The sequence below is a fragment of the Ranitomeya variabilis genome, chromosome 4 (assembly GCF_051348905.1).
Source record: "Ranitomeya variabilis isolate aRanVar5 chromosome 4, aRanVar5.hap1, whole genome shotgun sequence".
Classification (NCBI taxonomy): domain Eukaryota; kingdom Metazoa; phylum Chordata; class Amphibia; order Anura; family Dendrobatidae; genus Ranitomeya; species Ranitomeya variabilis.
Window position 1 is genome coordinate 706,485,249 of NC_135235.1, and position 12,661 is coordinate 706,497,909.

A 12,661-nucleotide genomic window follows, 5' to 3' on the forward strand; every position below is an offset into this window, starting at 1 on the left:
TTTTGATGTTTAAAGGGGATATCCACTACTTGGACAACCCCTTCTCACTGGAATGGAAAAGATTTATCCAGCTTCTACTCTACAATTCCAAGACATGTTTAAAGTTATGAATTCTTTATTTTTTCAAAGTTAGAAAAAAAAGAATATATATTTTTTCTTGGTTGAAACATGCAGGGAAAATATATTTAAAGATCATAGAAAACATAGGGAAAAGACTAGTAGAATTCCAAATGCTTTTCGAAAGCAAGTGCATTCTTAAACTTGGTTCACTATCTTCACTTTTTGGACACATCAAACAATAAGAGCAAGCCAGAGAGCAGCCGCAGCCTTGGCTTCCTTTTGATGTTACATACATCCGAAGGCAGGAACAGTGAATCAATCAGCATGGGATAAAAGATTTTCACAGTGCTCACCAGAGTACCACAGGACCACGGGTGCCAGGTTCAATGTCGCCCCGGGAACGTGACTGCTAAGACCCTTGAACAGTGCAGGCATGCAAAATGAGTATGTTTTTATTTGAAAGAAGACAAACATGAGGAATAACAAGGTGTTGTCCTAGTAATGAACAACCCCTTTAAGAAATACAATTTTCGGTTAAAACATTTCCAACATTCTTAACATGAAAAACACTTCTCCCCATTGTGATTTCTCTGATGTTAAAGAGTTGATTTTAGTGTAAAACATTTCCTACATTATGAACATGAAAAAGATTTCTCCCCTGTGTGGGTTCTTTGGTGTATAACAAAATTACATTTCTTATTAAAACATTTCCCACATTCTGGACAGGAAAAAGGCTTCTCTCCTGTGTGACTTCTCTGGTGGTTAAACAAAGCTGATTTCTGATTAAAACATTTGCCACATTCTGAACAGGAAAAGGGCTTCTCCCCTGTGTGGGTTCTCTGGTGCTTAACCAAAACTGATTTCACATTAAAACATTTGCCACATTCTGAACATGAAAAAGGTTTCACCCCTGTGTGGGTTCTCTGGTGCGTAACCAAAACTGATTTCACATTAAAACATTTGCCACATTCTGAACATGAAAAAGGTTTCACCCCTGTGTGGGTTCTCTGGTGCGTAACCAAAACTGATTTCACATTAAAACATTTGCCACATTCTGAACATGAAAAAGGTTTCACCCCTGTGTGGGTTCTCTGGTGTGTAATCAAATCCGATTTCTGTTTACAACATTTCCCACATTCTGAACAAGAAAAAGGCTTCTCCCCTGTGTGGGTTCTCTGGTGCGTAACCAAAACTGATTTCACATTAAAACATTTGCCACATTCTGAACATGAAAAAGGTTTCACCCCTGTGTGGGTTCTCTGGTGTGTAATCAAATCCGATTTCTGTTTACAACATTTCCCACATTCTGAACAAGAAAAAGGCTTCTCCCCTGTGTGGGTTCTCTGGTGCGTAACCAAAGCTGATTTCTTGTTAAAACATTTGCCACATTCTGAACATAAAAAAGGTTTCACCCCCGTGTGGGTTCTCTGGTGCGTAACCAAAGCTGATTTCTGTTTAAAACATTTCCCACATTCTGAACAGGAAAAAGGCTTCTCCCCTGTGTGGGTTCTCTGGTGCTTAACCAAAACTGATTTCTCATTAAAACATTTGCCACATTCTAAACATGAAAAAGGTTTCACCCCTGTGTGGGTTCTGTGGTGCGTAACCAATGTTGATTTCTGTTTAAAACATTTTCCACATTCTGAACAGGAAAAAGGCTTCTCCCCTGTGTGAGTTCTCTGGTGTCTAACAAGATGGGATTTACGTTTAAAACATTTTTCACACTTGGAACAAGAAAAGCTTTTCTCCGCTGTGTGAATGATTGGATGTTTAAGAAAAGACTTTTCGATGGGAAAACTGTTTCCATATTCTGGACATAAAAATTGCTTCTTTGATTTAGGAGTATTTCCGTTTTTAATGCTTATTTTGTAACTCTGATTTTCCTTAGTTGTCACCAATGAATCAGAAGACAGGACCTGTTTCAAAGGATCAGATGATAGGTCTTTGCTGTGAACGGATGATGGTATATCTGGAGTAATGGCATTAACTTCAATTGTATCCAGTGGGATCTCAAAATCATCCGATCTAAAAATTAAAGATGTCAGCTGTTCCTCTGATCTCCTGATACAGTCATCTGCCAAGATATAAACCAGTTATTATATTTCAATAAAATATCTTGCATGTCATTTACAATTTCTACTTCAACTGTCTGTAAAAATGGCAAGTTATGTAAAAACATTGAATTCTTCACCAAGACAATGACAGCTCACAGTCTAATAGAAAATCTCATAGGATGAACCAGTGGAGCGTGGTGTTCAACTGTTCATTCTGCCTCCCAAATATGGAACAAAAAGCTGCACATAAACATGTTGACGAACCTAATACCAATAAAAACTTCTATTCATCTAACAAAAAACAAGTCCCCACTCAGGTCCATCATCTGTCAGTGGAAAAATAGGAGGTTTCCACATTATTAGTGGCTCAAAGGCTCTTGAAAATTAACATAGCTTCCATTAACCAATCCAGAAATAACCACTCTCCCAAAGTCAAATTTCCCCCTCACCTCTGAGCCTTTCAGTATGCCCAAACCACATGTATTTGGCATTACTCTAGTGAGAAGAACCCACTTAATTTATGGTGTGTGTGTCTCCTGGAGCACAATCAGGGCACTATGTGTTGGGTAATAAAATGGCACATTTGCCATTTTTTTCCCCTACATCCTGTGTGCTAATTTCCGGAAATTGCCTATGGAATCAAAAATTGCCACTATTCCAATAGATTAGTTCTCTGAGGGTTATAATTTCCAAAATTGAGTCATTTTATGGGGATTCCTACAGCTCTGATTTTCTGAAATTTTGTCATATTAGGGCTTCTGCAGATGGTGTGTCACATCTCTTCTAGGATCTGCCCCTATGATGTCAGCAGGCGTGTCCTTATTCATATGGCTGGCTGGGCTAGAAACGGAGTAGACGTTGGTACCAGAAGCTCTGGATGACATAGGCTCGATTCAGCCACTAAGATTAGGATGCCTGGGACAAGTAGTACCTTCTAGTCTGGCAGTATGGGTGTATGTGTTATCCAGCTGAAGTAATCTGCTCCCTTATACAGCCAATTGGATAGCACCATATTCTATGACAGCTCGAAGCATATTGAAGGAAGCTGCCAGATACAGCCTTGTTCTTCTCTGGTTCGGTCCTCTATGTTCAGCTCATGGCTTGTGTATTTGTTTCCTGTTGTGATCCCGGCCTGTTTGCTGACTACTCTTATGTCTTCTGATTTTGTATTTGCTCTGCCTTACTGGTTCTGACCCGGCTACCTGACTATTGTTCTTCCCATTTCACACCACCGAATAGCAGGCAACACTGTGGGCCAAGCCAGGTGGGTCTCTGTGTAAGTCCTGATCCATGTAGAGGTGTTAAAGGCTAATGAGCAAGACAATGCCTGGGATCAGGAAGATGGAGTAAATAGCGCCAAGCCTGTTTGTGGTGGCCATCTTTTGAGCTGATAGGTGGCCACAAACACTGCAACTAATACTTTGAGTCTGCAAGCTATTCCAGTAAGATCTGGATTCAAATAGTTAAATGGTGCTCTTTCCCTTCTCAACCCTGAAATGTGCCCAGACAGTAATGTACAACCATATATAGGGAATTGTCAGATACAAGAGAAGTTGTAAAATAATGTGTGAGGTCTATCTGTTTGCTATTACCCTTTGTGAAAGTGAAAAAATGTGGGCTTATATTTTGTGAAGAATTCTAAAATTATCACCACATGAAGTGACACACGTCAGATTTGAAAAATGGACCCTGATTAGGAACATAAAACTGGCTGCAGGAACTGGTTATCAGAGTATTTTGGGAACTAACTACTGTAGTCAAAATCTGTGACTATAGACAACAACACATCTACTGAAATGATCAAACTCAACAAACTTCATTAGTAAAAAATGAGTAACTAGTGGTGAAACCTCTCTGGAGCAGTTACAGTATAATTTTCTGTCAGATGAGTTTCAAGAAGAAATATTAGATAGTCAAAGGTAAGAGAAGAGAAAGTATTAGTGCTCCCCATTTCAGGAGAGATTGTGCAGTAATCTGAATTCTTTAGGATTGAAAACAAATTGAAATTTATGATGTGGAGTGAATTCATGAAATCAAGGCTCAAGCCATGCCAACATCTTCTGCAGGCATAAATAAATGTATTTTACAGCTATCAGCCACGCACAGCTAAGAGATATATCATGGGACAGGTGTAATATTTTGTGTGTAGTTTATCATAATCCTCCTTGAAGTTACCGTATATACTCGAGTATAAGCCGACCCGAGTATAAGCCGACCCCCCTAATTTTGCCACAAAAAACTGGGAAAACTTATTGACTCGAGTATAAGCCTAGGGTGGGAAATGCAGCAGCTACCGGTGAATTTCAAAAATAAAAATAGATGCTCCATACCGTTCATTATGGCCCCATAGCTGTGCCATATAGTGCTCTGCACCATTCATTATTGCCCCATAGCCAGTGGCGTAACTACAAAGTTATGGGCCCCGGTGCGAACTTCCAAATGGGGCCCCCCCCCCCTACCTCCGTGACGCCCCCCCACCCCCTTCCCCTAGATACGCCTCGGACTGTTGCAGGAATCTCCTGCACTGCAACATGGTGTTGGGTGCCAGCACAGCCCGCACAGTGGTATATCCAGCACAGCCCGCACAGTGGTATATCCAGCACAGCCCGCACAGTGGTATATCCAGCACAGCCCGCACAGTGGTATATCCAGCACAGCCCGCACAGTGGTATATCCAGCACAGCCCGCACAGTGGTATATCCAGCACAGCCCGCACAGTGGTATATACAGCACAGCCCGCACAGTGGTATGTACAGCACAGCCCGCACAGTGGTATATACAGCACAGCCCGCACAGGGGTAAATACAGCACAGCCCGCACAGGGGTAAATACAGCACAGCCCGCACAGGGGTATATACAGCACAGCCCGCACAGGGGTATATACAGCACAGCCCGCACAGGGGTATATACAGCACAGCCCGCACAGGGGTATATACAGCACAGCCCGCACAGGGGTATATACAGCACAGCCCGCACAGTGGTATATCCAGCACAGCCCGCACAGGGGTATATAGAGCACAGCCCGCACAGGGGTATATACAGCACAGCCCGCACAGGGGTATATACAGCAGAGCCCGCACAGGGGTATATACAGCAGAGCCCGCACAGGGGTATATACAGCACAGCCGCACAGGGGTATATACAGCACAGCCGGCACAGGGGTATATACAGCACAGCCCGCACAGTGGTATATACAGCACAGCCAGCACAGGGGTATATAGAGCACAGCCCGCACAGGGATATATACAGCAGAGCCCACACAGGGGTATATACAGCAGAGCCCGCACAGGGGTATATGCAGCACAGCCAGCACAGGGGTATATAGAGCACAGCCAGCACAGGGGTATATAGAGCACAGCCAGCACAGGGGTATATAGAGCACAGCCAGCACAGGGATATATACAGCACAGCCCGCACAGGGATATATACAGCACAGCCCGCACAGGGATATATACAGCAGAGCCCGCACAGGGGTATATGCAGCACAGCCAGCACAGGGGTATATAGAGCACAGCCAGCACAGGGGTATATAGAGCACAGCCCGCATCTCATCTCCCCCCCCCCCCCGATAATGGCCCCACAGTCCGGTGAAAAAGAAAAAAAAAAACTCTCCTCACCTTTCCTTTTGCCCGCGCTGCTCCTGGTGGCTGCAGTCTGCCCAGGACACTGCAGGTGCGCGATGATATGACGTCATCGCGCACCCGCAGTGTACTGTCAGAGGCAGAGCGGGGAATGATGGGAGAGGGAGCGTCAGGTGACGCTCTCCTCCATCATTGCATTGAACTATACCGGTGTCATAGACGCCGGTATAGTTAAATGCGGCGGCGGCGGCGGGGGGGGGGAGGAACAGTGCAGCGGCCCACTACTGGCATCGGCTCTTCTGGCATTTGCCAGAAGTGCCCGATGTCCAGCCCGGCCCTGCCCTGCCGGCCCGGGGCCCCTGACCTGCGGGGCCCGGTCGCAATGGCGACCGCTGCGACCGCGGTCGTTACGCCCCTGCCCATAGCTGTACCATAGAAAGCTGTGCCATATAGTGCTCTTCACCGTTAATTATTGCCCCATAGCTGTGCCATATAGTGCTCTGCACCATTCATTATTGCCCCATAGCTGTGCCATATAGTGCTCTGCACCGTTCATTATTGCCCCATAGCTGTGCCATATAGTGCTCTGCACCATTCATTATTGCCCCATAGCTGTGCCATATAGTGCTCTGCACCGTTCATTATTGCCCCATAGCTGTGCCATATATAGTGCTCTGCACCGTTCATTATTGCCCCATAGCTTTGCCATATAGTGCTCTGCACCGTTCATTATTGCCCCATAGCTGTGCCATATAGTGCTCTGCACCATTCATTATTGCCCCATAGCTGTGCCATATAGTGCTCTGCACCGTTCATTATTGCCCCATAGATGTACCATAGAAAGCTGTGCTGCTGCTGCTGCTGCAATAAAAATAATAAAACACATACTCACCTGTCTTGCTTGCAGCTCCTCAGCGTCCCGTCCCGGCGTCTCTTTGCACTGACTGATCAGGCAGAGGGCGGCGCGCACATTTTATGCGTCATCGCGCCCTCTGACCTGCACAGTCAGTGCGGAGAGACGCCGGGAAGATGGCGCGGCACCCGGCGTGTGGAACGCGGACAGGTGAATATGACATACTTACCTGCTCCCGGCGTCCCGCTCCTTCCCCCGGACAGCTGGTCTTCGGTGCCGCAGCCTTTTCCTCTGTCAGCGGTCACATATAATATTTTTCTTCAAGTGATTTTCTTACTTGTGAGCACATTCTACGTCATTTGGCTTTGTAGTTTACAGATCTGGGCAGGAAATGGTCAGTGACTACTAATCCCAGGGGGTGGGTGGATACTCCAGGTTATAAGTTCTATAGAAAAGGATTTAATTTCACAAAGTAATTTCAACATTTCCAAATAGAGCAGAATGTTGTGGTCTATAGGCAAAATGCTGATCACACGATTGTAATACGACCAGAACAGACTATCTATAAAGCAGCCACAGCTGGTGGCTGAGAAGAATCTGTGACTTCTCTGCATTTAGTGGTTACTACTCACCTGGGTAGTCATATGTGGGAATCTCCTCTTTACACCGCTCATCACCCCTCACATATGTCTCTGTAGTATTAATATGGGTCAGATCTTCACCCTGAAACAAATATTGTAAAAGTCACAGACAGATGGAGAAGTCACATCTATGATCAGCTCTAATCCTGCCATCTCCACCGTTCTCATTACACAAGTATAAAACATATAATACTGGGGGATAAAACAAGACTGAGCACAAGACCTTCACAGCCATCTACACATCATGGGGGAGGTCTCATGACACCTTCTCTCCATCTACCTGATGATCCTGAGGAACATTGGGATCTTCTTGTTTACGGTCCTCTGGTAGAAGAGGACGGGGACATCTCTCTGGTGTTGTCCTCTTACTGGATAGATCTGAATGAAACACATACAGGGACTGAATTCATTATTTACATACAGATAATTATAGGCCGTGTGTATTTAGTCCTGTCTATTACCTGGTGATGTGAGGGGCTGGGGAATCTCCATCATAATTTCCTTGTATACATCTTTGTGTCCCTCCAAATACTCCCACTCCTCCATGGAGAAATAGACAGCGACATCCTGACACCTTATAGGAACCTGACACATACAATGATACCGTCATCTCTCCTGATCCCTTCATAGCATTACTGTATAATGTCTCAGCATTCCCAGCAGTGTCACCTCTCCAGTCAGCAGCTCAATCATCTTGCAGGCGAGTTCTAGGATCTTCGGGTCATTGATGTCCTCATAAACCAGGGGGTGAGGTGGAGGCCTTAGGGCTGGACTCATGGGTCTTCCCCGTCCCTCAGACACAGGGTCCTGACAGCGCTCACTAGGGGTCTTCTTCACTACTGTGTAATTCTGGTTATGGAGAGACACATTAATAAATTTCACTACACACATTTCCAGAGTCCTCACCTCTCCAGTTCTGTCCATCTGTTATTCTCATAGATAAGAATGATGTAATGTGACGTCATCAGAATCTCTCACCTCTCCAGTAAGCCGGAAGAGGATCTCTAGGGTGAGGTGTAATATCCTCTCCACCATCTTGTCTCTGTCCATATCCAATCTTGATGGGTAAATCAGGAAAATTCTCTTATATAGAAGATCTTCACTGAGAGGATCCGATATTCTAGAGACCTGAATGAGAAGATGAGCCGATGTAACATCATTAAATCCTGTGTAATAATACAATTACTGGAGATAATAAGGGTAACACATGAGGAGATAGAACGTGTAGATGTTGTATTCTCTAGTCTTTTATGGACTGGAACAGAAGTTGAATTGCTGGCTAAGACATCTCCATGCTCCCAATGACTGGCTATGTTTCTTACTGCTTCAGCAACTGATTGGCTGTAGGAATCACAAGTTCGATGGGAATGACTAGGAAATACAGAGACTGGCGGGGGACCCAAGCAGCAATGGTATTTTTTATTATTTTACAACATACCGCGTTCTTCCCTGACATCTACTAATAAAACCTATGTATTTAGGCCACAGACAACAAGCAGCTTCTCCCTCGGAGTCGGCAGCTGAATACGTTTCTCATAGACTCATCTTCCATAACGCTAATTGTCGTCTCATTTACCGACACTGGAATCGGCATTAGCAATACTGCAGGAGATATTCATTACACGTGACAGGAGAAATAACTACTTCATGATGAGGACGACATCTTCATCTTCTACTGCGGCTCTAGGAACATATTTGTCCAGAGTCCGTCACTGACTCCATCCCCACCGGCCTCTATATGAAGGTTTCCCGTCTTCCCCGCACTGTAATCTTCTATCACATTAAATCTCATGTCTGATTCACACACAGAAGTTTGAGGCTTTTATAAAGGCTTGTTTGTAAGAACAACAAGACAGGAGTTGTTTGACGTCAATATCTCCATGTACAGTGTTTTAGTTTCTCTTTATATTAGGTTTTTTTAGCTTTTTTTTGTAGGCTTCTTTGTATTACATGAAAAATACCTAAAAAAAAATTGGGGATGCAGGTACTGTGGAAAAATTATACTGTGTGTGTGTGGGGGGGCCAAGAAACTGTCATTGTATGGTATCAAGAATGGGATAAGTGAGGATTTATTATCTAGTGGTTTGGGTGGAAGAATATTGTGTGGGACATCTTGTATTATCATAATGTGTGGGGGATACTGTGGGAACATTATACTGTGTCTGGGGGCCAAGAAAGGGGCACGGTACTATGAGAGTAATACAGGTTTCCTTGGTTCCCGTCTTTCATAGTTGGGTCGTTTGTATCTATCAGCGGAAAAGGAATAAAACCATTGTGATTCTTATAAGGAGACAACACAAACCCCCTAAATATAACATTTTATAACAACCCCACAATCTGTGACTCTTCAGGGTAAATCGCTCTGTCACCATTGGATTAGAGCTGATACTATGAAGCTAAAGTGACTAAACAGACTTTCTGTCACCTCCATAAAGGGGCACTTTTCCATGTTTGTCAGAACTGTCCGAGGATTATTAGGGGTGACAGTTTCCCCCCAATTAGAAGGGACACCTGTGGATATTGGGGTCTTTACCTGCTACATTTTTTGTGGGATTTACTTGGTGAAGTGCTGGAATCACTTTCCCACAAAGGGTTAAATAGCGTCTGTAACTTCAATGTCTTTCTATGAAGCTTCTTCTCTGAACTTTCTTCCTCTGTTTTCTGCCATATTTCTATTACTCTCCGGAATCAGGAATGTATTAAGTCCTATGGAAACTGCGGAGAAAGAATCATTTCTAATTCTGTGTTTCCAGGATTCTTTTTGTGGGAATTGGCTGCCATATCCCCTGTGCAATATATTTCTAGTATTATTGGTTTATAATAGAGTTATATTTGGGGATTTATTCTGACGAAATGTCTTTCTTCGGCCTTGCTAACTATTGTAAAGGTGGTTTATTCAACACACGTTTCGAAGTCTGAGCGACTTCTTCATCCAGAAATACCATGCGAATACAGAGTCAGAAGTAGGATACTGTCTGATATATACAAAATTTCAAATAACGGCACCAATGAGATCACCTGACAAGCAAATATTTAAACATTGAAATTTCATGGTATTCACCAAATTTTCCAAATTTTTCTTTTTTCATCTTTGCACTATGGAATAGGAAAATTTGGTTAATACCATGAAATTTCAATGCTTAAATACTTTACTCAAATATACATGAATTCTTGAATATGTCATGTGCTGTATCTGTGAACTCTGACATTGTCTGTTTGTCAGGTGATGCCAATGGCGCCGTTAGTTGAAATTTTTATATATAAGACAGTATCCTAGTCGCTTAGACTTCGAAACACGTTGAATAAACCACCTCTCTTTATGTGAGATACGTCTGCACCTACATCTACTCAGCAGCACAGATTATATCCACATTAACATGCTCATTCATCTTCCTAGGCTTGTCATTACCTCCCCTGTATGCGTGCCACAGGTGGGGTCGTCGGCCATGGAAGCTCTGAAGTAACAGCTTCTCTTATCCTGGTGAGTCAGCGGAAAGGTGAGACTCTGTAATGTGCACTATATTGAGTATTTTGCTGGGACTATTCTATGTATTATTTGCCTGTTTTGTGGTTAAATAATTTATTGCCACACTGTTTTACCCTCACTTGTGCTGTCTGAGTAGTATTACGCCCATGGTAAAAGGAGAATGGGCGTTCGTTAGGATGATCCCTAGTCCATGTAGTTTCGGCTCGTGAACAAGAGCACCCACTGGTCCCCCGTTTCTCTACATTAATCAATGCCAAGGAGAAAAAAAGATAATTTCGGCCGCTTAAAAATGATAATAAGATAATTGTTATAGAAGAAAAGGCTGAAATATTAAACAGGCACTTTTCATCCATGTTCACCAATGAACTGTCTGTTTCAGTTATCATTCAACAAGGTAAAAATTCAAGTTCACCGTCTGAAATAATAGTTAAACACAAAAAGAAGTACTCATGTGTCTGAGCAATTTGAACATTGGAGGATGGCTGATGTGGTACTGATATTTAAGGAAGGTAAGAAGGTGGATCCAGGTAACTACCGTCTGGTAAGTCTGACATCAATAGTGTGCAAAAATGTTTAGGGCATCAGAAGAGATGACCTGCAGAGATATATTGCAGAGAATAATATAATAACTGACAACCAGCATGGACTCATGAAGGATAAGTCTTGTCTAACTAACATGTTGTATTTCTATGAGGAGGTGAGTGCAAATCTGGATGTTGGTAATGATGTGATTTATCTGGACTTTGCAAAGACATTTGATTCTGTACCACATAACAGCCTTATACTGAAGCTACAGAAGCAAGGACTGGGGGAACTATATGCAGATGGGTAAGGAATTGGCTAAATGACAGGAAACAGAGTTATTATCTCTAAATAGGATATAGTCAGCAGTGGATCTGTGCTAGGACCAATTCTTTTTAACCTCTTCATTAATGACCTTGTAGATGGGATTGAGAGTAAAGTGTCAGTCTTTGCTGACGACACCAAACTATGTAGGATATTAAAATCTGACCTTGAAATTACAAGAATAAAAAATGATCTGTATAAGATCAAATGAGGTTTAATATTGATAAGTGTAGAGTAATGCACCTAGCACGGCAGACACTGTAACAGCTTTTAATAAATGGCCGGATGATTTCCTCAGTACAAGTAACACTGTGGGTTATAGTTAAATTAGTGACAAAATGAACAATTGGTGGAGAAAGGTTGAACTTGATGGACCGAGGTCGTTATTCAGCCCATGTAACTATGTTTATTGGCTGTCTAACAGCGGTGAGACATACGGGGCCAAAGCACACAGGATACTGGATCAAGGGCCGAGCGGCTCACTCATCACTAGTATCTACATTATTGTGCTGGGGCGGAACTAGGAGAGGAATCATCGCATTGTGGGAGAACTTCTCTGGGCTTCTGTCCTCTCATCCTGCAGGTGTCTGAGGACTTGGGAACCAGCGAAGCCAAATTCTGTCTACAGCTGTTACGTCACTGATAACACCACACAGAGACCCCAAAAGGGTCTTCGCGCTGAAGGGGTTAATGTCCCCTCCCAAGACATGGGGAATCTCCAGCACCTACCTCCACCTGCAGGGCCGCACTCCAGATATATATACTCCAGGCTGCTCTGTGTGCACAGGACCTGTGATGAGGTCACAGGAGGGGAGGAGTCAGGGGTCACATGATCAGGGGCCTCAGTGAAGGATATCCGGAGTGTAGACCCTACATGGAAACTTCTCAGTCAGTGACATTCCCGCCATTATTCCCCTCACTACTGGCACAATTACCCCGCGCCGCCTTTTCTACACAGTGTTATGTGTGGGATGTAACGTGTGATTTCTCTGCTTGGAGACAAATAGACCCCACACATGAGGGAATTATTACCAGTTACTGGACGTCTACTACAGCTCTGACAAAAATTAAGAGACCACCACATCAAAACCCTGTCATGGGCAGCCCAATCTCCAGACCTGAACCCCATTGAAAACCTC

General features: G+C 43.6%; 1 protein-coding gene across 1 annotated transcript; it reads right to left on the minus strand.

Annotated features, from left to right (window-relative positions):
- Positions 1 to 496: 496 nt before the first annotated feature.
- On the minus strand, positions 497 to 12,349 carry LOC143766513 (uncharacterized). The gene is made up of 7 exons (XM_077254257.1): positions 12,252 to 12,349; positions 8,168 to 8,317; positions 7,859 to 8,038; positions 7,651 to 7,774; positions 7,470 to 7,567; positions 7,181 to 7,271; positions 497 to 2,134 (listed from the first exon to the last, which is right to left on the minus strand). The coding sequence occupies exons 2-7, from the start codon at positions 8,237 to 8,239 to the stop codon at positions 693 to 695; spliced, it is 2,007 nt and encodes a 668-aa protein (XP_077110372.1). The 5' UTR covers positions 8,240 to 8,317; positions 12,252 to 12,349; the 3' UTR covers positions 497 to 692.
- Between the last annotated feature and the right edge of the window lie 312 nt (positions 12,350 to 12,661).